Source organism: Ursus arctos, unplaced genomic scaffold (genome assembly GCF_023065955.2).
Source record: "Ursus arctos isolate Adak ecotype North America unplaced genomic scaffold, UrsArc2.0 scaffold_34, whole genome shotgun sequence".
NCBI lineage: Eukaryota > Metazoa > Chordata > Mammalia > Carnivora > Ursidae > Ursus > Ursus arctos.
Window position 1 is genome coordinate 13,517,651 of NW_026623030.1, and position 26,226 is coordinate 13,543,876.

The following is a 26,226-nucleotide window of genomic DNA, read 5'->3' on the forward strand; positions in this document are numbered from 1 at the left end:
CATCAAGCCATAACTGCTAGTAAAAGTTTTTTTAAAAATGAGTGGATTTAAAGGAAAATCTTAGGCGGAAAGTCTAGACAGTACATGGGTTGTTAAGAATCTTGAAATTAGTATTTGAACGATCGGGCTTGGGAAACACTGCCCCAAAGTGTCAGAGTGCTCTTCCTTCATAATCTGTAAAAACAATCAAACCCTTTTAGGTACTTAGCCATCCTCCTGGTCAGACCTGAATCCTGCATAGAAGGTTCATCTTTCTCATTCTAGAATCAGAAAACAATGATTTGTAGGACACCCCCCGTGATGCTGATATTTCAGTGGGGCTTGGTTTTCCCAGTTCAGTCACTACAATTTCCAGTGAATATTTGTGGAAAGAAATTAAAATATGATTTTATACTGCTTGGTTTTAGATGGTTGAAACCTTGTATAATAATGGTGCTAATTCTATATGGGAGCATTCTTTGCTGGACCCTGCCTCTATTATGAGCGGAAGACGTAAAGCTAATCCACAGGATAAAGTACAGTGAGTGGAATGTTTATAAATACTTTTATTTCTTCATAACACATGGGGCCCACTAAAATGAGTGCAGCTACTTTGGACCAGCCTCCAGAAGGGCGGTACAGGAGGTGCTTACACTCCAGTTGTGCACTGAGCTCTTTGCTATAGAAATGCAGAACAAGGCTGGGCACAGGACCATCGCTTTTGCATGGTTGCACAGCACGAGTCAGTGGCTTCTCCAGTTTGAGACTAAGGCTCAGAGGCTGTTATTGTAATCCGATTTAAGCCTAGTTGCTCAGACAAGAGGCAGTCAGACCAGAAATCTCGGTTCTGGACTGCAGTCTGCCTGATGTCTGACCTGTAGGATGGGATGTAACACTGCTTCCTCACAAGGCCGCTAGGTCAATTAAGAAAATTACAGAGAAGAGAGAGAGGCTCTAAAAAGCAAGCGCTCTGCAGTCTTGGCCATTAGAATGACTAATTAATGTTTTGAGACTTCAGGTCTTAAACTCCTGCTGGAACTTATTTCACTATTGTTCATTTTCTTCTCAAGTAGGGGATGCGGGTCACTTCCTCTTCTTTTTACAGCCTAAAGAATGGGGAATGTTACATCTGAACTGCAAGTGAGCTGTTCTGTTTTGTTTTGTTTTGTTTTCTCCGCCCCCCCCCCCCCCCCGCCCGAACCAGTCCTAATAAAGCAGAATTCATCAGAGCCAAGTATCAGATGTTAGCATTTGTCCATCGCTTGCCTTGCCGGGATGATGACAGCGTGACTGCCAAAGACCTTAGCAAGGTGGGCACACCTTTTAAAATCCCTAAAACTGCTGGATGAAACAGTATATTGTCATGTTTGAAAAAACTTAGAGGAAGAAAAGGAAAAAAAACCTTTCTGTACTCTAAATAATTAATAATAGCCTTTTTTGCAGTTGGTTTCATCTTTAATTTTAGTTCAAATGGCAGCCATTCATTTTAGGGGAGGTACAAGGGCAAAGAGGAAAAATAACTATGTATCTAGAAAATGATTTGTATTTTTCAGATATGGTTTTAAAATTATATTTCTATAAGTTTTTTGTTTAACTTTGAAATAGGAACCATCCTTGAGTTTGATTCTAGAAGGGACTAGAAAGTTAAAGGGACCTCTTTGGGTTTCTGGGCTCCATACTGAGTACGATCTTCAGGAAGCGGGATGACTCAAAGTTGTAGTGCTTGGGATTCTTTATTATACTTGTAAAATGAGTCAGTGGTTTTCTTTATGTGGGCCTTTGCATGTTTTTGAGAGATGCCATGAGAAATATGCATCTTTATTTTCAAAGCACTGCTCTTAGGAAATGTTCACACAGAGCATGGGCGCTCACAATCAGAGTTTTAAACTTTGCACAGAATATATATAACTGTTACTTCTGCTAATTAATAAGACCTGGCATGGGTTTTTTGTTTTTTGTTTTTTAAAGATTTTATTTATTTATTTGACAGAGATAGAGACAGCCAGCGAGAGAGGGAACACAAGCAGGGGGAGTGGGAGAGGAAGAAGCAGGCTCACAGCGGAGGAGCCCGATGTGGGGCTCGATCCCACAACGCCGGGACCACGCCCTGAGCCGAAGGCAGACGCTCAACTGCTGTGCCACCCAGGCGCCCCTGGCATGGGTTTTTTACCACAATTTAAAAATATTAAATACATTAATTTTAGAAAAAGGTGTAGATATAGATGCTGGAGTAGATTTCTACATTCTTACAATAAGGGTTATTGCATTTTAGACAATTCTAGGTTAGACTTGAAGGAAAGCAGCTCATCTTCATGTGTAAGAGCTTTTCTGCAGTGGTACGGAATGTGATAAACACAGGCCTATTTCCTCCTGAAAGACTTTGTTAAAAGTATTGTATACAAGGCCAAGAATGGTGTTGTGGAGATGGTGTGCTATAAGGCAGAATCCTGTAGTTCACACGGTGTGGGATACGCAGCCCTAAAGCCCTAGGTTCACTAATAACAACAAATAATACTGATGATTATAATAACAGCAGCTGTATTCTTTGAGCATTTCCTGTGTACCAGGCTCCATGCTAAGCACTTGGTTATATCATCGACTCCTTACAGCAACCCTGTGAATAGGTGGCATCGTTATCACCATCTTAGAGCTAAAGAAACTAAGGTTCACATTGCTTAAAGAACTTCCACAAGGTCCCACAACTTAAGGGTGTACGGCTTGAACATCAGGTCTTTGAGACTTCAGAGCCGTGTTCACCCACCTTCTCATACCGCCTCTCACTTCGGGTCTGGTTGTGCCACTTAGACAAATCATGCATCTGGGCAGATCCGCCTTCCTAACCCTTGTTATCAGTAAAGTAGACCTGGGCCCACCTTAGAGCCTAGGGGTAGTTGTGACCAGCAAGGGAGAGAGTGCTGCTGGGACCTGAGTAGCTAAATAACTATTGATTATTACTAATATAATGTGTATTAAAATGATCTGCCAGCTGTTCTGGTATACCATGCTTTACACTTTTAACAGATATTTTTTTGGTTTGTATTTTTCAGCAACTTCACTCAAGCGTGAGAACGGGGAATCTCGAAACCTGTTTGAGGCTGTTATCTTTAGGAGCACAAGCCAACTTCTTTCACCCTGTGAGAAGAGCATGGATTGATTCAGATACTAAATTGAAATTAAGTGGGTTGTGTTTGTGTAGCCTTTAGTTTTATTTAATTTGGTTGTTTGTCTACTTTTTATTAATATTTCTTAGGAAAAAGGAAATACCCCACTCCATGTTGCCTCCAAAGCAGGGCAGATTTTACAGGCAGAATTATTGGCGGTATATGGAGCAGACCCAGGCACACAGGATTCTAGTGGAAAAACTCCTGTGGATTATGCAAGGTGAGAGACCTAGATTCTTGTCACTGCCTTGGTGAGGAATTATTTATGTTGGGTATGATTCATTGTGAGGTGGCTAAATTGTGTATGATTAACATTTAACCCCTTTAAGTTAAGGATTTACATCCTGTCATTTTGCAGATGAAGACATTTCAAATACCTATGAGCTCAGAGCCTGGCAAAGTCAGAGGAGGTAGAACCATTAACGCGTGTGCTTAGCTTCCAGTCTTTCACATGACTTCTAACGCAATGGTATTTGAGCCATAGGCAGAGTCCAAAACAAGTATCAAGAATTGCAAAACCCACTCCTCAGTTTAATACGTTTAGTCATTGCTTGAACTTAAAAACAGATCTGTACAGATAGGTAGGCGATTAAACAAGTAATAGTAAAATGTTAATTGTAGGTTTTAGGTAGCAGATGTCTGGGTGCTTGCTGTAAAATTCTTTTAAGTTTCTTCTTGGTTTAAAAACGTTGTGAAATGCTGGAAGAATAAACAAATCCATAAGTTAGTCTTGAATATCACTTAAACGATAGAAGATGGCTCATCTTCCCTTTTTCCAAATTAACTTTTTATCAACTGCAAAGCACTCTACTCTGTTCTGCAGAGGATAAAATGGGTGAAATGCCAAAACTGGTGCTGTCCCAGAATTTCTTCTTTCCTGGAGGAGATGATTCGTAAGTGTGTGAAAGAGTTCAATGAGGCAAGATAATGTGGAATTCATTGCCAAAATGGATAACTGGTCTTAAAAGGTGTATATAAGATTTCTTCATTGTGGCCTAAGTCAGTAAGAAGCTTCTTTAGTTGGTCTTTGAAAAATGGGTTGGATTTGGGTATGTGAAGGAGGAGCTAAGGCATTCCAAGTGAAAAAGAAAGGCATGATTTCAGTTCAGGAGGGAGAGATGGACAGGGCACGTTCAGCACAGCAGAGGACTTTACTGGATAGAGCAGAGTGTGTCTGGGAATAATAAGAGCTGAGGTATTGAGGAATATAGTATTTCCTGGATCCAAGATTCCACTGACTGTATAGGTCATCATTATCTCATATACCACCAAAAACGAGAACAACTCGGCCAATTAAATGATGACGTACCATCAATTGTAGCATACTTCCTGATTTTACGGCTGTTAAAAAAAATGAGGAAAAAAAGATAGGTGTCTCAGAAATCAAACTTGTGGTAGGTCAGGGGTATATCTTGCAGTGTTTAGAATGGTGGGAAGAGAAAGTGGCAGAAACTAGACTTAAGCGTTTAAAGGGAAGAGAGCCCTCAGTACGTGGTACTTATTATCACTTCCCTTGGAGTTTCCTCTTGTGTATCTTGTGTATGTAATAGTCTCTCAATGTAATAATTTATTTATATGCCGGGTTACTAAAAAGATTTCAGATAGTGTAAGTATTTACTTCATGAATGAAGAAAGGCAAACCTCATGTTTTCTGTTACGTAAATTGAAGTTTAAGGAGGTAAAAGTAGCTACAGATGTGAGCTGTGCATTCCGTTGGTCGGTCTCTCCCCGAATTACAGACGTTGAAGTGGTTACTAAACTCTCATCCAGAATCAGACTTGCTGCCTCAGGAGCCTCTAGGGGAAAGACCTTCTTCAAAATATTGATGTTCACACTCATCCCATCCTTACTGATTCAGAATTCCCGAGGTTGGGGCCTGGATATCTACGTGTTGTAAAGCACTTTAATCTTTATGAACCTCTACTCTAGACCATTTATTAGTTTTATTTTCTACCTCATTAGATGAAGTTATTCTTTATCTCTCCCATAAGTCCTTCATTTCCTTATTAAGTATTCTGTTCTGTAAATTAATAAAGGAAGGGGGTAGTTCAGATTGTGAAAACAGTTTATAAAGGTGGGAATCAAAGTAGACCTTGACAGTTTACCTAACACAAAAGGTTGATTATTCTAAGTCACATTTGGTAAATTGCTTAGGTGTCTTGGAAGACATCTCTGTGCTTTTTTTATCCTAGAGCCAGTGGCTGGCGAGGAATATAAATGGTACTTTGTTTTCTCTTGGTAGGCAAGGAGGGCACCATGAGCTGGCAGAACGCCTTGTAGAAATACAGTATGAGCTGACTGACAGACTAGCCTTCTATCTCTGTGGCAGGAAACCAGGTGAGTGAAAGGATAGCAGTCTCTCTACACCTTCAGTCAGCCTGGAAAAACAAGTTGGAACACCGTTACCCAAGATGTCTACTTTAACATATCCTTAAGAAAATTGCAAATAAGGGTTTTTATTTGAAATAACTGTAGCATTTTCAGTTATATGTGAAAGGTATAAGGTCAGTCAAAACTCCTTGAATTTTAATTTTTAAGACTTTAGCTCCAGAGGAGTAACTATTGCAAGAATCAGAGAGCATAATTGAACCAAAATTGAATGTGCACCATAGTTCTTGTGCATAATGGGATTAGGAATGGAAGAGCAATAACTTATGTGTTATTTGAAGAATTCAGCTATCTAAGGAATGGAAAAGAATCCAAAAATGAACTTTGCCATTAGCCAAGTTTATTTATGAAGTAGAACTGGGGTCGACAAACCATGGGCTGTGGGCCAAATCTAGCCTGTCACCTGTTTGTTTAAAGTTTTGTTGCAAGATAACCCATTCATTTACATATTATCTGGCTGCTTTCACACTACTACAGCAGAACTGAGTAGATTGAGGGGTGCCTGGCTAGCTTAGTCAGTAGAGCATGTGACTCTTAGTCTTGGGGTCATGAGTTTGAGCCCCACATTGGGTGCAGAGATTAGAGAGACAAGGAAAGGAAAGAGTAGGTTGAATAGCAACAAAGACTGTACGGCTAGAAAGCAAAAAATATTTACCGTCTGGCCCTTTACAGAAAGTTTGTCAATCCCTGATTAGAATACCCACATACACCTATACAGTGGTTCCCTAACCTGGTTGTATGATGGAGTTAAGAGCCTCTGGTGTGGTTCCAGTTCCCAGTGAGATGGGGTAAGCACACACCACCTTTTCCTTCTTGCTAAATACAATTAAAAACCCTGGACCAAAAGCATAGAGTAGCTATCTAAGGACTCTGGCCAGTGGATTAGGGAACTCAAAGTACCATCAAATTGGTGGTGAGTGTCCTGTTTATTTTACTTCTGATACAACCTTCATGATAGCCTGAAATCTGGAACTGTATAGCAGGTGCAAAGAAGCTTCTCTGTCTGGTCTACAGAGCAGTAAATGTCCTGTCCTACAGGACAGAGAATTGGGGGAATTCCCCTGGGTTTGTTTTTTTTTTTTCCTCCTTTCTTTTTCCCCCACCCTAGTCCCTAGGCAGTCCTGTGGCTGCAGCAGTGGTAGCACAGCTGCCTAAATCTCTGACCAAAAGCATGAGGAGAATCCTGATTGCTTTTATTTTTCTATTCTATCACCCCTTGGCCCAGGAGGCAGAGCCTAACCTGGTCACTTGCCTGCTAAAAGAAAATTATTAACGTTCTCCATAGACTTTAAAGAAGACTCAGCGTCTCACAACATAATACTCAGAACATTTGGGGTATCAACTATAATTACTTGACATAGGAAGAACCAAGAAAATCCCAAAGACTTGCAGGGAAAAAGTAGTCAGCAAATGCCAATCCCAGATGACACAGATGTTGGAATTATCAGACAAAGACTAAAGCAGATAGTAACATCATGCTTTAAAAAGTAAGTGTGAATGTTCTTGAGCAATATAGAAGGTCTCAGCAGAGAAACAGAACCAAATAGAAATGCTGAACTGAAAAATACAGTAACTAAAATTTTAAAACTCACCAGGTGGGCTTAATAGCAGATTGGAGATAACAAAGAGAAGAGTCGATGAATTGAAAATAGATCACTAGAAATTACCCAGTTTGAGCCACAGAGAGAAGAAAGAGTGGTAAGAAAAAGAAACTGAACACAGAGCCCAGGGACCTATGGGACAATATCAGAAGGTCATGTTTGTATCCTCAGACTCCCAGAAAGAGATCAGACAGCCTGGTGCAGAAAAAAATATTTGAAGAAACATGGGTTCAAAACTCTAAATTTGGCAAAAGACATAGACTTCAGATTTAAGAAGCTCGGAGAATCCCAAATAGGATAACTTAATGAAATCCTCACAGACACATGAAAAACTGCTGAAAACCAAATACAAAACATTTGAAAGCAGCCAAGGGGAAAAATAACAGCATGTGAAAAGACAGTTGTTTGAATGACCATGGATTTTAACTGGAAACAGTGGAGAAGAAAAGGAAGTAGAACAATTTTTTAAAGTCCTGAAAGAAAAGAACTATCAGTTCAGAATTCCTCTTCCAGTGAAAATAACCTTCAGGAATGAAGGCAAAATAAGGACATTTTAAGATGAAGAAGAGAACTAGTTGCTCTAACAGAAATATGAAAGAAAGTTCTTTGGGGAGAAGGGAAATGATACCAGAGGGAATCTGGAACTTCAAGAGTGAAAGAAGAACAACTGAAATGATAAATATCTGGGTAGATAGAGTGTTTTCCTCCTAAATTCTTTGAGATATGTATGACAGTTTAATGCTTGTTTGGTGGGGTTTTCAGCATATGTCAGTGTGATATATTTGACAAGGGCAACATAAAGGGGGAGCAGGTAAAAGAAATAATGGAGGTAAGGATTTTACATTCTTCTTTTTTTTTTTTTTTTAAGATTTTATTTATTTATTTGACACAGAGAGAGACAGCCAGCGAGAGAGGGAACACAAGCAGGGGGAGCGGGAGAGGAAGAAGCAGGCTACCAGCGAAGGAGCCTAATGCGGGGCTCGATCCCAGAACACTGGGATCACGCCCTGAGCCGAACGCAGATGCTTAATGACTGCACCACCCAGGCGCCCCGTATTTTACATTCTTCTTAAGATGGCAAAATATTCTAAGTAGACTAAAAGATTATGCTATAACGCATAGTATAACCATTAAAAACAGACTATACAATGATAGGTGGTCAAAACCTCTAGAGATAAAATGAGATGTTAAGAATTACTCAGATAACAAAAGATACTTGGAAACATTCCAGAACAGAGAGAAAATGAGAGAAAGAGGAACAAAAACCTAAGGCCCAAACAGAAACTAAACAAAATCAGACTTAAATCCAAACATATTGATAATTACATTAAATGTTAATGATCTAAATGTACCAAATAAAAAGCAGAGATTGTCAGAACAGACTTAAGACCAAAAATGAGCCCTACTAACTCTACGCTGTCTACAAGAAACCCACTTTAAATATAATGATAGAGGTAAGTTAAAAGCAGGAAGGTATAAAAGATACATCCTACAAACATAGTAGAAGAAAGCTAAAGTAATTATGTTAATATCAAACAAAGTAGACTTTCAGGGCAAGGAAAATTAGCAGGGATAGAAAGGGGCATAACTTGGTGATGAAAGAGTCAGTTTTCCAAGAAGATGTAACGATTCTAAATGTATACACACCTAGCAACAGGGTTTCAAGATACATGAAGCAAATTTTGATAGAATTAAAAGGAGAAAAGGTCAAATCCACAATTCTTAGATATTCAGCAGTCTTCATTTAGCAATAGATGGAACTGGTAGATAGAAAATCAGCAAGGATATGGGGCACTTAGCTGGTGCAGTTGGTAGAACATGTGACTCTTGATCTCGGGGTTGTGAGTTCAAGCTTCACATGGGTGTGGAGACTACTTAAAAGAAATTTATAAAATTTAAAAGAAGAAAATCAGGAGGGATAGCAAACTGAAACCAAAACATCAGCCAGCTGCATCTAGTTGACATTTTAGTGTGCTCTACCCCACATTGTCAGAATACACATTCCTTTCTAGTACATGCTGAACATTCACCAAGGTAGACCATATCCTGGGTGATAAAACAAAGCTTAACCAATCTAAAAGAATTAAAATCCTAAGTATATTCTCTAACCATAATGGAATTAAGCTAGTAAAAAAATAATAAAACTATAACTGGAAAATACCCAAATGCATGGAAATGAACAACACATTTCTAAATAATCCATGAGTCTAAGAGGAAATCTCAAGGGAAATTAGAAAATATTTTCAGATGAATGAAAGTACAACGTACTGAAATTATGGGATGCAGCTAAAGCAATGCTTAGAGGAAATTTTATAGTATTAAATTCTTACATTAGAACACAGGAAAGGTCTGGGGCGCCTGGGTGGCACAGCGGTTAAGCGCCTGCCTTCGGCTCAGGGCGTGATCCCGGCGTTGTGGGATCGAGCCCAACATCAGGCTCCTCCACTATGAGCCTGCTTCTTCCTCTCCCACTCCCCCTGCTTGTGTTCCCTCTCTCGCTGGCTATCTCTGTTAAATAAATAAATAAAATCTTTAAAAAAAAAAAAAAAAAAACACAGGAAAGGTCTCAAATCCTCAACCTAAGCTTTCACCTTAAGAAACTCTTGAGTTTCTTACTGCTGAGTTTCTTACTGCTTATTTTACTCATCCAAAAAGATGAGTAAACCGCAAGCAAGCAGAAGGTAGGAAATAATAAAGATAAGAGCAGAACTCAATGAAATTGAAAAAGGAAAACAGTAGAGAGAAATCAATGAAACCAAAAGCTGATTCTTTGGGAAAAAAAATCAATGAAATTAATAAATGTCTAGCCATATTATATAAGTAACTGTGCACACAAATTAGACAACTTAGATAAAATGAACCAATTTCTTGAAAGCCACAAACTACCAACCACCTACCCAAGAAGAAAGAGATAATGTAAATACATAATTTTACATTTTAAAGAATTTGAATTTGTATTTTAAAACATTCCATTAAAGAAAACTCCAACCTAGATGACTTCACTGGTAAGTACTGTGAACTGGCTGAAACTGTTGCCATGTAACAATTCAACAGATATGTTTTATGACTCGTGCGATTTGCTGGCTTTGCAATTACGATTATTAGTAGATACTTTTAAGTGTTAGGAATTCACATTTCAAAGTTTTGCACATAAAATGAGACCATTCTACCAAACATTCGAAGAAGAAATAACATCAATTCTACATGATATTTAGAAAATAAAAAGGTAGGGAACATTCCGAAGTCATTTTGTGAGGCCACCATTACCCTGATACCAAACCCAGCAAAAACAGCACAAAAAAAATAGCCCTCGTGAACATAGACACCAAAATCCTCAACAAAATGTTAACAGATTGAATCCGTGTATATATATATATGATAAATGTATCATAACCAAGTAGGGTTTCCGGATGCCAAAACTAATTAAATATTTGAAAATCAATGTGATTCATCATATTAACAGACTAGAAAAAGAAAACCATCAATCTTGGGGCGCCTGAGTGGCTCAGTCATTAAGCGTCTGCCTTCGGCTCAGGGCGTGATCCCGGCGTTCTGGGATTGAGCCCCACATCAGGCTCCTCCGCTGGGAGCCTGCTTCTTCCTCTCCCACTCCCCCTGCTTGTATTCCTTCTCTCGCTGGCTGGCTCTCTGTCAAATAAATAAATAAAATCTTTAAAAGAAAAGAAAAGAAAACCATCAATCTTACCAGTTGATGCAGAAAAAGCATTTAATAAAATTCATCATTCCTTCATAAGAAAAAACTTAGCAAACTTGGAATAGAAGGGATTTCCTTAACCTGGTAAAGAGTATTTCTAGAAACCCACAGCTAACACCATCCTTAATGATGAAAGATTGAATGCTTCTGCTTGAGTATCAAACAAGGCCAGGATGTCCACTCCTACCATTCCTATTCAACATTGCACAAAGGCAAGGTAAATAAAAGGCATACAGATAGAAATGGAAGAGATACCAACTAGTCATAAATAAGATGGTTTCTGTGTAGAAAATCCCAAAGAATCTACAGTAACATTGTTAAAACTAGTAAGTGAGCTTAGCAAGATTGCAGAATATAAGGGAAACAATCAAAAATCATATTTCTATAGATTATCAGTAGACAATTGGAAATAAGCTAGAAAAACAATGCCATTTATAATAGCTCCAAATTAGAGGCTTAGGAATAAATCTGACAAAATATTCTTGGGATCTGCATGCTGAAAACTGCAAAATGCTGCTGAAAGAAAGCAAGGAAGACCTGAATCAGTGGAGAGAGAACTGTGTTTATGTGTTGGAATACTCGATAGAGTTAACATGTCAATTCTCCACAAATTGATTTGTAAAATTAATGCAATTCAAAGATTTTCTTGTGGACATAGATGTACTGATTCTGAAATTTACGTGGAAAAGGAAATTTACTAGAATGGGACCGTTTTGCAAAAGAAGAAGAAGAATGTGGGCAGAATCACACTACCCAATTTTAACTCTTGCTGTAAAGCTCTGCTGAGCTCAAGATCGTGGTTATGAAGAAGAGATAGAGGTACAAGTCCGTGAAACAGTAGAATCCAGAAGTAGACCCACACAAATATGTTCAGTCACTTTTTTGAGAGTTGCAAAGGCAATTCAGTGGAGGAAGAATAGTCTAAGTATATGGTGTTCGAACAACCAGACATCCATGTGCAGAAATACAAACTTCAGTACCTCCCACCTGGTATAAAAACTAACTCAAAATGGATCATAGATCTAAATGGTAAAACCTAAAAGTATAAAACTTCTAAAGAAAACAGAAGAAAGTCTTTGTGATCTTGGATTAGGTAAAATGTTTAGATGTAACACCAAAAGCACAATCCATAAAAGAAAATACTGGTAAATTGGACTTCATCAAAATTGAAAGCTTTTGCTCTGCAGAAGCTACAATTAAGAGAGTGGAAAGACAAGCCACAGACTGGGAGAAAATACTAGGAAATCGCATGTGCAACAAAGGGCTTGGGTCCGGAATGTCTATATCTAAATATGTAAAACTCAACAGTAAGAAAACAACCCAATACAAACTGGGCAAAGACCATATCCAGATGCCAGATAAGCACAAGAAGTGAGATGCTCAGCATCATTGGCCATTAAGGAAATGGCGGGTTAAAAGCACAATGAGACACCACTACACACCTATTTAGAATGACTAAAATTTTAAAACCTGCCAAAGAAACTGACAACACGAGTGGGAAGATGCGAAGCCACTGTAACTCTTACATTGCTGGCTGGAAAACAAATGATAGAGCTACTCTGCCAAAAAGTCTAGTAGTTTCTTAACAAGTTACATACGCATTTACCTAATACCTACATAACCCAGCAGTCCCATTCCTGGATATTTATCCAAGAGAAGCAAAGACTGATGGTTACACAAAAACCTGTATGTGAATGTTTATAATGGCTTTTTATTCTTGGCCTGTGATCAATGTCCTCCAGAAGCTGGGTTGGGACTGGGTCCGTAATCATTGTAGGAGAAGGAAGCCCCACCCAGATCTGCCAAGACCACCCTGCCCCAGCCCTGATGGTTTTGTGCTAATTGATAATTTGAAGGTGAGCCACCAAGGCCCAAGGGTGCTTTCCCAACCCACATGGAGAGCGGATAAAAGCCCACTCTGAGCTAATTTAGCTCCCTAAAAGTTTTGTCCGTGACTAAAGATCATCAGTTATACTGGGAAAGAATGAAGTGTAGGATTAGTGTGAGCACAGGCTTTTTGCTTAATGATGTCTGGACCTTGGTACCAGAAGAAAATGGGAATATGATTCTTGCTACCAGCCAGGTGTTAGAGAGTTTATAGACAATCTGACAACTTCGGTACCCCCCGAAATAATTCATAATTATGGGAAACTACTAATTGCAAAACGTAAATTGGGAAAATTATGGTAGTGTTCCTTTATCGATCTTACCAGTATTTATATAAACAAAACTTTGGCTTGATTTCTGTTTCAGATCACAAAAATGGACAGCACTTTATAATACCTCAAATGGCAGACAGGTAAGGCCATTGAAATACCAATCAATTTTATCTGTCACTATTATTTCCTTGGTTGTATAGTGTTTAAGTGTATTATACTTTGTATTTAACAAAGCCCATACATTTTTCTCTTTTATGGCTATACAATTTGGAAATAAGACGGCTGTAAGTAAACCACCATGTAAAACTTAAGTTTGAAAGAGTACAAGTAACAAATTTACTAGTAAAATTGGAGTTAGTGATATGGTCACAGTTTTAGCCAGTTGCGACAGTATATTGTGTCTATACGTTATATCACAGTATATTTCTGTATTTTAAGAGAGGATATTCTTTGTCTATAACAGGGATTGGCAAAATTTTTAAGGGCTAGATAGGCTTTGTGGGCCATACAGTCTCTGTCACAGCTTCTCAGCTCTGCCCGTTGTATATGGAAGCTTCCGTGGACATTCTGTAAAGGAAGGGCATATCAGTTGCAAGAAAATTCCATTTCTGGACACTGAAATGTCAATGTCATATAATTCTTCCTATGTTATGAAATAGTTCTCTTTTGCTTTGGGGTTTTTTCCCCCAGACCGCTTAAAAATGTAAAAACCATGCATAGCTCATGGGCTGAACAAAGAAATCGGCTATAATCTGCCGACCCCTGGTCTGTGAGGTTAGCTGAGTTCACAGCGGCGGGAATGAACTTTAAGTCCTTATTTATCCAATTACCTTTGCACAAATACTGTCAAGCGTTTGTGAAACAATTAGCTGCTATTCCAGAGGTAATCTTGCCATTCAGGTTTTTCACATTCTGCGCTTTAATATTTCCTTCTGTCACTTTGTTTTTGTTTTGATACTTCAAGACTTATGACTTCTCTCATAAAGGGCCTAGGGAGGGACCATCAGTAGTTTTTGTCTTTTAGTTATTCAGTGATTACTTTTCTATGTACCATGTTACATGACTATGATGTTTCTAAAAGGAGTTACAAGTTCTTACATTCAAAGTTCTGTCGCTAACTCTAATGGGCTATAGCATTTTTGTTTCTGACCATGTCCCTGAACTGTTAATTAATGTCTTGATACCTTGGCTATCTTAATGTTCTACAGAGCTCATAAAAATAGTTTTTATTTATTTGCTTATTAGTTCTGTACATTTTCTTAGCAGCCTGGATTTGTCTGAATTGGCAAAAGCTGCTAAGAAGAAACTTCAATCCGTGAGTATCTCTGTTTCCTAGTGAAGTTCAGTATGGGAAACCATGCATCCTGCTAATACCTGTCCTCAGCCCATTACCTGCTGCACCAGATGACTTTGTTTCACACTCTGGGATGTTAGAAAATCCGAAGCAAAGCATCGAGTATGTAGAGAAGAGACAGAAAGTACTATTAAGTTTAGTTGATCCGATTTACTGGCTCGGCTTCAGGTAATGGTGTTTTTCTGTGTCATTCCGAAAGCGAAGACTGTACTGTTGACATTAGGGAGTTGTTTCTCCTCCTGAGAGTTCCCCAGTTTCTCTCAGTGTAAAAGAGTGGGACGCACTTGCAGGGATGCCTTCTGGTAGCTACCTAGGACGCTAGGGAAAGACATGAGCTGATGTTGGAGTGGCGAGTGCCGCAGATCCACTCGCTGCCATTTGGGATCGGGCCACCACCGTCACTGTCTTGCATAGCCCACGTTGTTCGTCAGAGCTTTTTAAGTGTTTGTTTTCAAGGGCCGGTGGTCCTGCTCTGGGTGCGTGCCCAGAGTCACCCGGTTCTGCAGGGCCCAGTCTCCCTTCCGTGCGTGTCCCTCTTCCCAGCCTGCCCATCTCAGCCTCGGTCAGGCCCCGACAGACCACCTTCTCTGGGCACGCTTCCTCTTAGTTTGGTCCCTGCAGATGAGGCCTCCCCAGGGTGCTTCCCCAGCCGCTTCAACCACCAGATGGCCTGCCTTGGGCTGTTCTCATAGCTCTCTGGATCAGAACCAAGATTCTTAACGTCTTGTCGTGACCTTGAAGGGTGTCATCCAGTGCTCACCGTCCAGTGTTTGCCCTGCTTTCCATCCGGTTCCTCCTGCATGTGTGCATGCGTGTGCACATGCGTGTGCACATGCACGAATGTTTTTAACTATTTCATTTTGGGTGATCACTTTCTGAGGCCACCTTCAGGTCCTCTCCAGGAGTCTTCTCTTTCTGCAGTGTTCTGCTTTCCCAGCTTCTGGCCCTTTTGTCATTCAAGTAGCTGAAATCTGACCACCTTGACAGTATAGGTGGGAGTTTCCCCAAGCCTGACTCTGAAATTGTCTCTCCCCTAATGTATGACTTTCTCTTCGTTCATCTTTTCACAGAAGACCCTTTACTAGCACTTCATATAATATTAAGTACTAAAAATTCCAGAAAATGAATTTATCGTTACTAGTATTTAACTGTGATATGAAATAAATGTATTTTATGCAATTTGTTGTGTCTGTGTTCTGTATCTGTGGTTTTGTGTGTCTGTGTGTTTTATCACCTTTCTTAAATTAAGGAGGTCATATGGTAGGATGATTAAGATGTCAAGCTTTGGAATCAGCACTAAATAGTCTGTGATTTCCTTTTAATTACTTAGAGTGTATGAGCCAATTTTTATTTTAAATAATTCAAACGTGATTAGTAATACTTAAGCTCCCTTTGACTGACCTACATCTGCTAGGTTGAAAGCTGCATGAAAGTTGGGGTTAGGTCTGTCCTATCTCTAGCATGTGGCCGGCACTACATAAATATGTGGAACGAAGCTGAGTACAGCTCTCAAGAACTCGGGCTCTGGGTCAGACTGGTCAGGCACAGAGCTCATCTCTGACAAGCTCCTTAACCTGTCTCTGCCTTGGTTGTCCTCTCCTGGAAAGTGGCTAATGATCCATCGGCGGCTGCAAATCTGAACTGCTCAGTGAGGATGGGCTGCTGTTACTACTTGCTAACCCCACCCTGTGGTCTCCTCCTCACGGGGGCAGCTGGACCAGTGCCACTTCAGTGTTTATCCTATAATATCTCCCTCCCTAATGAGAAGCTGAGAGAAATACAAGGCTAATATATTTCTAAAATTAGTAAGCGTTAACATTTGGAGAGACTTAACCTTGAATCTCAGGTCCATCACTTGCTGGCTTTGTGACTTTAGGTAAGCTCCTAACTTCTGTGCTTCAGTCTCCTTGTCTGTAAAGTGGGATAATCATAGTTCCTATCTTCGTAGAGGTGTCATGAGTATTAATGTGTTGGTAGTAGCACAGTGCCTGGGATATAAGCCCTCAGTCAGTATTGCTATTGTAGTTACTGAGTAAAAATAACCTTAGCTTGTAGCCCCTTATTGGAAAGAGACTGTATATTTATGATGCAAGTTCAAGTTCCCAGTTCCTCATCACTTTATCCAGCAAAAGGCTCTCGGAGTTTATTTTCAATTATAAATATAAACTAACCACACTAGAGAAAATGTGGAAAATGGACAGGGGGAATCATCTTCACTCACTATATTCTTAATGGATTCAAGCTCAATATTTTGATATATTTCCTCTCATTCTTATTTTATATGCATATCATTTTTTTGAACAGAAGCTCAATCATAATTGCAGAATTTTATATCCCCCTCCTTTTACCCAACAGTGTACCCATTTTAACAACTCCCTTGAGGTCTGTGTAGCCATCATTTTAAATTGCCACATAAAATACCTTCTGGTCAGTGTGTGACTGGATATTTACTGGGCCCCATCTCAGTGCCAGGTACTGTGTGTGGACATAACACAAGAGGAAATAAAATTCAGTGTCAACTAAAAAGTGACAGCCACCAAGCATCAGGGCGTGTTTTATGAGGAAGAGAGTGCAGAGAGCTGGAGCCATCCTGGTGAAGGCTTAGCCTCAACGGCATTGAGGAAGACCCTAACTGTCCTCCCCATCCCAGTGGCTGCCAGCCGGTGTGCGGAAATTGTGTTGCTGGCTGACACTGCACGGTGCGCTGATGAGACAGGCTGTCCTTTGTGGGGGGTGCTTAGTCCTTCCCGGGATTTGGAGGCCTGCTTACTGAAGAATATAGCAAAGAGACTTACTGAAGACTGGGTGGTAGTTTCTGCAATGGCAGAAACTCAAATATCACACCGAGGGTTTAGGATCCTTTCTATTTGGGGGCACTAACAAATGCTCAAGAGCACAAGAGGGGTCTTTAAAGGGTGCTGTCACGTGGAGAGTCGAGAACTGGACTCTACATTTCAAATGACTCTGCCTCCTTTGTAGCACACCCCTGTCTGCCTGTCACAAAGGAGTGAGACTGCTGTGGGAGGCAGATATTTCTAGAGGATCTGTACTATTTTGGAAATGTTATTGTCTGTTTAACAGTGGGTATTTACTAAGCACTGGCTTTGGATAAGACATTGGAGTTTAAAGGGTGAATAAGTCACAGTGCCCACTCATTCTCCTAGCGTTAATCCTTGCCCCTTGTGTTCCTGATCTTTTTTTTACTTGCAGCTAAGTAATCATTTGTTTGAAGAACTTGCCATGGATGTGTACGATGAAGTTGACAGGCGAGAGACCGATGCAGGTGACTGAACGTGTGGCTTTCTCTTATAAGCTTCTGTTGTCACTGGGCAGTATTTCTACTGTCCTGGCGATGCGTGTGTCGACGTTTACTTTTGTGTATGTTGGTTTTGGAGTGTGCTTCCCTGAGTCTCCCTCGTGACGTGGCGCGGGAGCTCTCCAAGAAGCAGTGCCACACCCGTGGTGATAAGATTCTATCTCTGCTCTTTCCTCTGGCTAGTCTGGCTTGCCACGCAAAACCACAGCACCCTGGTAACCGAGACAACTGTCGTCCCCTTCCTTCCGGTCAATCCTGAGTACTCTTCAACACGGAACCAGGCAAGTGGCTGAGTCTGAGAAGTAACCAGTGGAATTACTTTGGGAATGGCTGGTATGGTATTTAATTTTCCCAGGACAGGTATTTTAAATTTTTTGATTGATTAAAGTGTTAATGTCCTTTATACCCACCCACATACACACACACACAACACAAGGAATTGACAAGAAAAGCAATAAATGTAAATCGAAGACTGGAAAAGAATATAAAATAATTCACAGAAGAAATATAAATGGCTTACAAATGTGAAGAAATGTTTAACCTTTTTAGTAATCCAAGAAAGTAGCCTAAAGGCATTCGTTAAAATTCCATCAATCAAATTAATAACGTAGTAAAGGATACCCCGGGCTGGTAAGGATGTAGCAAAATGGGCTTTCTTATGCTATAGGTAAGAGTTTACATTGCTGTAGACTTCAGAAAAAGCAGTTTGTTAACTGATTTTAAAAGCCTCAAAATTAAGTCTGTCCTTTTCCCACAGGTAATCCTTATTTGGGAATATGTGCTCATAAAATAAAAATAACAAAGATTTATGCACAGTGATTTTCATCAAAGCAATGTACAAAATAATAGAGCATTAAAAACAGCCTAAGCCTCTGTCAGGAGGAGAAAAGTTGAGTAAACTGGGAAGGCCTTTTAATTGTTATTGATTAACGGTTGTATATAATGATGGAGTCCCAGCATCTAGGCTATAACTTTATCTTGAAATTTTAAAATGTTCTTCCAAATTAATTTTTCATTACTGGGTCTGCTTTAAAACTGAATTGATAATGGGAAAAAAAGCATCAGGTAGGAACATTTTGGTTTTGTTTACAAAAATAAATGCAAGGTGTTATCTAGTTCTCTTATATAGATGTCTCTACTCTGTTTGCAAGGAAAACGTTGATGTGTGCCTCCCCTAGGCTACGGTGATATTTTGATCATGCTCGGAAGTCTTTGCTTGGGAGACTTGCTTAAGTCTAACAACAGTGTGATTGGTTTTATGTGAATATCCACGCATATATCTTCACATTTGGAAATATTTCCAATTATTTTCTCACTCTCAGGGCAGACAGAAACTCGCTAGGTTTAACGCCCATGAGTTTGCCACACTGGTCATCGACATTCTCAGCGACGCCAAGAGGAGACAGCAAGGCAGTCCTCTTTCTGGTTCAAAAGGTAACTGTTTCAAGCCGCTAAAATTTGCTTCTTTGGCCTTCCAAACCCGACACAGGTATTAAATTTAAAATTATAATTTAAGGGGCGCCTGGGTGGTGCAGTCGTTGGGCGTCTGCCTTCGGCTCAGGGCGTGATCCCGGCGTTGTGGGATCGAGCCCCACATCAGGCTCCTCCGCTGGAGGCCTGCTTCTTCCTCTCCCACTCCCCCTGCTTGTGTTCCCTATCTGGCTGGCTGTCTCTCTTTCAAATAAATAAATAAAATCTTTTTAAAAAAATTATTTAATTAAAGCAGTCATCATGAAAAGTTTACCTTTTTGAACCCTGATGAATTATAAGTATTCCAGTGTTATTAACTGCTATTCAGATTTATCCGATACACGTTTTTTCCTTTTAGATCACCTATCTATCTTCCCTATAAAATTGCGTCCTAAAATTAACCCAGAAGTCTGACTTAGATCTTATTAAAGGGCAGAAGAAAAATCAGCCCCCTTGATTGATACTTCAGCTCTCCTGTTGTTGCTTACATACAGAACTGAGCTCTAAATAATAAAATTTGTTACTGTAAACTTTAGATGTCTACAGTGAGAATTTTTGTGGTTTAAAATTGTAGAGGGCACCGAGCCCTATTTCCAAGATGCCCTGTTGAGTCTTGTTCAGTAGCTCAGCGTCCTGACTGTGCTTAAGAACATACTTCTTCCCCATCTCTGTTAAGGATATACTTCCTGGTTTTTTTCTAGTTACAGAAGTAATACATTTTTAATTATAAAACACTTAAACAGAAGAAATACATACCATAAAAACTAAGTTTTCAGTTAGCGTAGTATTCCCCAAAGACAGTAATCATTAACTGACATTAGTTTGTTCTTGAGTTTACTGGTTCAATCAGGAATAAGCAAATTCTGAGAAAACGTACTAAATTTTGGTGAAGGTGCAATGGTAAGCGTCCATACATAAATTTGAAATCTCAAAATGTATGTACTCTTTGATTTGGTATTTCTATTTCTAGTTAATTTGAGGGGAAAATAGCAGAGATGTTATATGTATATGTAACACTGAAAACATTACAAACAAATGATAGAGTAGTGAGAATCACATATTTGAGCAGTGCAGACTTTTTTTCCCAAAGAGTATATAATGACATAATATGAAATAATAAATTAGTTTTTTTAAATATTTAGTATCCTCTTTCCTTTTGTAAGGAAAACATTTATACACATACATGTGCACAAGCAAATATACCACATTCAGTACTACGTAAATACATAATGAGTCCTCATTATTTGCAGATCCCATATTTGCAAATTCATCTATTCACTAAAACCTGTAACCTCAAAGTCAGCACTTTCACGGTAACTTGTGGACATGTGCAGAAAGGCAGAAAATCTGAGTCACCCAAAACACACATTCCCAGCTGAAATTGAACAAGGCCATTTGTATGCCTTTTTGTCTCAACTGTCATACTGTTAACAGTGTCCTTTTTAGGTCTACTCAGTACCACATTTTTATATTTTTGTCCTTTTGTTGGTGATTTTGCTGTTTAAGATGGCCCCCAAGCATAGTGCTAAAGTGCGGTCTGGGGCTCCCAAGCACAAGAACGCTGTGATGTGCCTGACAGAGAAAATGCCTGTATTAGATAAGCTTCACTCAAACATGAGTTGTGGTGCTATTGGCTGTGAGTTCAATGTTAATGAATCAACAGCGTGTATTAAAGGTGTCTGAACTGGGGGGCGCCAGGATGGCTCAGTCAGTTCGGCGTTCAACTCTTGCCTTTGGCTCAGGTCATGATTTCATGGGTTGTGGGATCAAGCCCCATGTCAGGCTCCATACTCAGTGAGGAGTCTGCTTGAAAGATTCTCTCCCTCTGCCCCTCCCCCCACTCACACTCTCTCTTTCTCTCTCTCAAATAAATAAATGTTTTTTAAAAATGGTGTCTAAACAGAAACACACATAAAGTAAGGTTCTGTGTTGATCGGTTGACAAAGATGTTGTGAGTAAAGGCTGGCCGGAACCTGCCCCTGTGTTTTCTCTCAGAATGGTGGTTCAAGATTTGCTAATTCAGGCTTCATAGCAACGTTATATACCATACCAACTGCAAGTAATGAAGTAGACTCTTTATATGTATATGTTTAGGGAAAAGACTGGAAAGGTATGGACCAAAATAAATCAATGGCTATGATTGATTACCATTAGTTTCAGATTTTCTTTTCTTTCTTTTTTTTTTTTTTTTTTTAGATTTTATTTATTCATTGGTCACGGAGAGAGAGGGGGGAGAGAGCACAAACAGGAGGAGAGGCAGACAGAGGGAAAAGCAGGCTCCCCACTGAGCAAGGAGCCCAATGCAGAACTCAATCCCAGGACCCTGGGATCATGACCTGAGCCTAAGGCAGACGCTTAACTGAGCCACCCAGGCGACTCTCAGATTTTCTATATTGAGTATTACTTCTGTAAATCAGGTGATACATCCATTTGAAAAATTTAAATTCCTTTTGAGTAACCATAATTTGTCACCCAGATATTACCCATCGAAATATCCAGAAATAATATTGGAAATCAGAGGTCAGCTTGACTTAGTTGCCTCAGAGAAGTTAGAGAGACTTGGATAATTTGTGAAATCTTTTATTCAGAACATGTTAGAGCCTATGGAATCATCCCTGCTTCCCTGTAGACCATACCTTCCTGGTGTGTGTGTGTCCACTGGGTTGTTCGGTTTTCTCCTTTCTCTCTGGCAGTCAGCCAACTAATGCCAGCGTACCTGTTCTTTGAGCACCAAGTTTCTAGGCTCCATCTTAAGAGTCTCCTTTCAGTGACATTACCTTGTGAACAAGTTGCAGTTAAATTGAATCACAGTTGGGGCGCCTGGGTGGTGCAGTCGTTAAGTGTCTGCCTTCGGCTCAGGGCGTGATCCCAGCGTTCTGGGATCGAGCCCCACATCAGGCTCCTCCGCTAGGAGCCTGCTTCTTCCTCTCCCACTCCCCCTGCTTGTGTTCCCTCTCTCGCTGGCTGTCTCTATGTCAAATTAATAAATAAAATCTTAAAAAAAAAAATTGAAGCACAGTTAATCTCCCACTAGTTGTGGCTTTCGTTCCCTGATTTGGAACTACACTCTGTCTCCCGGAATGATGAGAAACTCGGGAGCGTGCCTCCGCAGTTGGCACATTGATGAGTGACCCAGGAGGATGCTGAAATGCCTCTGTGCAGTTGATAGTTGGCCCTCTGTCTGGTCCATTACTTGCTCTATGATTCCTATATTGGTGTGAATATAACAGTGTTATTTCTGTCGTTTTCTTTTAGTCTTTAAATGGCTAAACCCAAAAATCCTCCCAGTGGATTTTGGGGGAAAAAGTTTTTTTAAGCCTGAAGAAAAGTTATTTGCTTCTATTGATAGACAATGTGGAGCTCATATTGAAAACAATCAGTAACCAGCACAGTGTTGAGAGTCAAGACAATGACCAGCCAGACTATGACAGTGTGGCCTCAGACGAAGACACGGATCTGGAAGCTACTGCAAGCAAAGCAAACAGGCAGAAGGTGAGGTGATACGGTGCTCGCAGAAAGGGAGAGCATGTTTCTTTTTGGAATCTTCCCTCCTGCATAATCTCCTTATTTGTAAACCACTGTGAAAAGTGCTCTGGAGGTAAAGTTGGGTTTACTACTAGTTTGGGCCAGCAAGGTACATTGTTTTAAAATAGGGTGTCCTCTGTCCCTAAGTTGATTGCTGAATCACAGGCCTGCCTCAGATGTCATTTTATAAAACTTGTGAGGAGGGGTGATGTGTTTTATTCCTTCAGCGAATGTTTACCAGGTGACTTCTCTGGATCATACTCTCCCGAGTGAGGCCTAGTCCCTTTCCTATGAGGGTGTCCCTGCCTAGTAGGAGAGAGAACTGCAGTCAGAGGTACAAAGTGATAGAAGTCATAAGAACTACAAACAGAAGCCAGGAGTAGAGGTATGAGAGGAGACCCAGCTTGCTGGCGAGGACAAGTGTTGGGATGGGGGGGAGGCCGTGTAAGTGGGATGTCTGTCAACATGTGCCTTAAAGGATGCATGGGATTAGGTATGTGGAGAGGCAGGGGAAGGTGGTCTAGGAAGAGAGAAGGTGAAAGAGGGCATCTGGCGGCACCCGCTCCTGTGTAGAAACAGCCTAAAAGGAGTGGGACTCACAGCTGTAGCAGAAGGCAGGGGTCCCACCGTAGAGGAACATGACGTCAGACGGAAGAGTCCACACCTTGGCAGGCAGTGTAGAGCCCAGGAAGCTCTTAAGTAGGGCAGGAGGGCGACGGTCAGCAATTTTGGTTCCTCTCTTTGGGGAGGGCTGTTCTTGGTAGGTCAGGGAGCAGAGGAAGGAAACCCAGTTGGGGTACTGCTGAAGAGGCCACCCTGGGGCCTGTGCTGAAAGCGTCCAGATGGAAGGGAAGTCACAGTAGCAGAGTGAGTGTGGGCCCAAGGAGAAGGCAGCGGAGGCCCGCTGATCCACCTGCTGCTGAGTCCCCAGGACCTCGCCCCAGACCTGGCCCACAGAGGAGCTCAGCAAACATTTGAGAAAGGACAAACAGGAAGACAGATAAAGAGGTCTCAGCAGTAAGTTCGAATGTTTGAAGCGGGGATGTAGACTTAGAGAAGATGTGTCCAGAGTTGTCCAGCTCACATGACCATGAGAAGGGTAGTGCCATGAGTAGATACGGGGAACGCAGAGGGGATAGCAAGAGTCACTTGTCCCATCTGATACGCCCCTGCACAGTGTCCCCAGAAGCACCAGATTCAGAGCAAAAGCCAAACTCATGACGGGATCCTACCCACTGGCGTCCTCCTCTCTGCCTTGCACACCTGCTCCCTCTAGCTAAGCTCTGCTGCTGGCTAGAACATTCCTCCTCCAGACAGCCACTGGACTAATGTCCTTCTGGCATGTCTCACCTACCCAAAGGCTTATCCCACCTGTCTCATTAAAAGGCACCCACCTTCAACCCTGTTTCTGTCCTCAGCCCCTCACCCTGTTCCATTTTCTCTATTTTCTACAGCACTTGTCATCTGCTGTCATACTATGTAGTAACTTATTTCTGTTTTGTCCCTCTCCCTCTCTGCTGGGGTATAAACACCATGAAAGCAGGAATCTTTATTTTTTTATATATCCCAAGTCCCTAGAACACTGCCTGATGCTCAAATAGGTTAGAATGAAGGAGTTACTGAAAGAACGAATTAAAGAAAAAGGAACGAGCAAGAGAAAGGCAGGCAATACAAGACATACACTGAGAGTCTCGTCAGACTAGATTCGTGGCCGCACTCCCTGTTCTGTTAGAAAATATTGACTCTAATATTTTTCAGATATTACAATAACCATACCTTTATGTTTTATTTTTGCGTTCCTCCCAGAAGCCTTGATTTGATTTGATTAATTTTGCAGTCCAGCTGGCATGGTCAGAATTTGAAATTCTTTAGCTGTGAGTCTTGAATGTTATCGTCATCTCAAATTGTGAACATTTTCCCCGATTTATTTTTAGAGCCTAGATTCAGATTTATCAGATGGACCAGTCACTGTGCAGGAATTTATGGAGGTCAAAAACGCTCTAGTGGCTTCTGAGGCCAAGATACAGCAGCTAATGAAGGTGAATAACAACTTGAGTGACGAGCTGAGAATTATGCAGAAAAAGGTAACACGTTAATAAATGCCAGGATGATTGACTCTTTAACCCCGTAGTGTAAGGAAGAACCCCAGGCACACTGCTGGTGGGCAAAGGGGAGAAAAGCAATTATTGTAACAGACCTAAAAACCTTTGGGCCAAACTTTTTGGAAACAGTATGTATCTGGGTATTTCAGACAAAGTGGTTTTGATTAGAAATAAATCCAGAGTAAATTTCCCAGGCAGGTGGCATGTAACAACCTAGTTGCAGCCACCCTTGCTCTGCTCCGTGCTTCCTGGGAATTGTTTGCCCCTCCATGGATGCACGCCTTCCTGTGGCTCATTCTAAAGAATCACACCACAAAGAGCAGATAAAAGGCCTGGACAGGCGTCTGTGCTTCTCAGCGCTCCGTGCAGAGGGTGCCGTCCCTGCTCACTCATTTTCTCAGTTGTTACCCGCCCAGCTCTGGCAGTTCTGTCCCACATCCCTGCTGTTTTTCACCAGTACTTAATAATTTCTGATGTCCTCAGAGCAGGGCCCACCGCAGAGTAGGGACGGCATAAATCAAGAAAACATCTTCATTTGCACTAGTAAGAAACAATCCCATTTGCCCGGCATTTTCTCGTTCACTGCCTTTTGGGAGAGTCAGAAATATACGAATATATTAATCTCTAAAAGGAGTGTGGGGCTACTAGTACGAAGGAATATGCTTAAGAGGGGGATTATGTATGTAACTCTTTATGAGAAGGCTGTCCCTGTCATTCAGGTCTCTCCAAAATTTGTGTACTTCCCTTAAACAGAAACCAAATGAAGTATGTATCTGTGTCTTAATTCTTCCATTTGAAGAGTAATGTTTCGGAATCATTATCAAGAACAGAGGACAAGGTGCACTCCCTTTGTGGCTGGGCCCTTCCCAGAGATGTCCCCTAAAGGAAGCCCAAGGAACTAGAAAGAGCTCCGTCCCCTCTGCCTGTCAGGGAAGGACACCACAGTGCTCTCTCGCCTGGGACTTGGTCTGGGATTCTCTTGGTGTGAGTTCTAGATCACTTTTTTGAGATAAATGGCCGCAAACCTATAATACTACCTAAAGATCAACCAGATTTTCATTCAGCCCTTGTCCTGGGCCAGCCTGGCCCCATCTAGAGCTGGCGTGCAGCCGTGAACAGGGCAGACCAAGAGCCCTTCTGCTGTATCATACAGGGCTTGCACTTTTTCTGTCTTTTCTGAAATATCTTTTGTTTAATGAATTACAGTTTGTCCCATTAATTGAACTAATAATTTTTGTTGAGGTTGACTTTTTCTGAAACATGTTGACTTTGCCAGTGTAAATCAGTCTGCTAAGCATCACTTTTTTTTTTTTTTTTTGCTATAATGCACCTTTAGTATTTGTAGAAATTGCCAGAGATAACTTCCTATCTCTGAAAGCAAATGTCTTGAGCTTTAAGAAATGCAGAGTGAAATTATTTGCCATTGCTCATGGTTTATCTCCTCAATTCCTAGAAA

General features: G+C 40.8%; 1 protein-coding gene across 16 annotated transcripts in view; it reads left to right on the forward strand.

Annotated features, from left to right (window-relative positions):
- The window catches only part of GIT2 (GIT ArfGAP 2), a 49,411-nt gene that overhangs the window by 5,605 nt on the left and 17,580 nt on the right, over positions 1–26,226 (forward strand). For 5 of the 16 annotated variants that reach the window (XM_026515092.4, XM_026515102.4, XM_026515097.4 and 2 more), the window contains exons 3-14: positions 408–520; positions 1,184–1,289; positions 3,027–3,113; positions 3,230–3,360; positions 5,383–5,477; positions 13,098–13,143; positions 14,267–14,318; positions 17,568–17,640; positions 17,857–17,954; positions 18,996–19,107; positions 22,493–22,635; positions 24,603–24,752. In XM_026515092.4, the coding sequence (XP_026370877.1) occupies positions 408–520; positions 1,184–1,289; positions 3,027–3,113; positions 3,230–3,360; positions 5,383–5,477; positions 13,098–13,143; positions 14,267–14,318; positions 17,568–17,640; positions 17,857–17,954; positions 18,996–19,107; positions 22,493–22,635; positions 24,603–24,752 (1,206 nt within the window). The remainder of the gene's footprint in view (positions 1–407; positions 521–1,183; positions 1,290–3,026; positions 3,114–3,229; positions 3,361–5,382; positions 5,478–13,097; positions 13,144–14,266; positions 14,319–17,567; positions 17,641–17,856; positions 17,955–18,995; positions 19,108–22,492; positions 22,636–24,602; positions 24,753–26,226) is intronic. The other 11 variants (XM_026515093.4, XM_048221384.2, XM_057305794.1 and 8 more) reach the window with 5 other exon arrangements.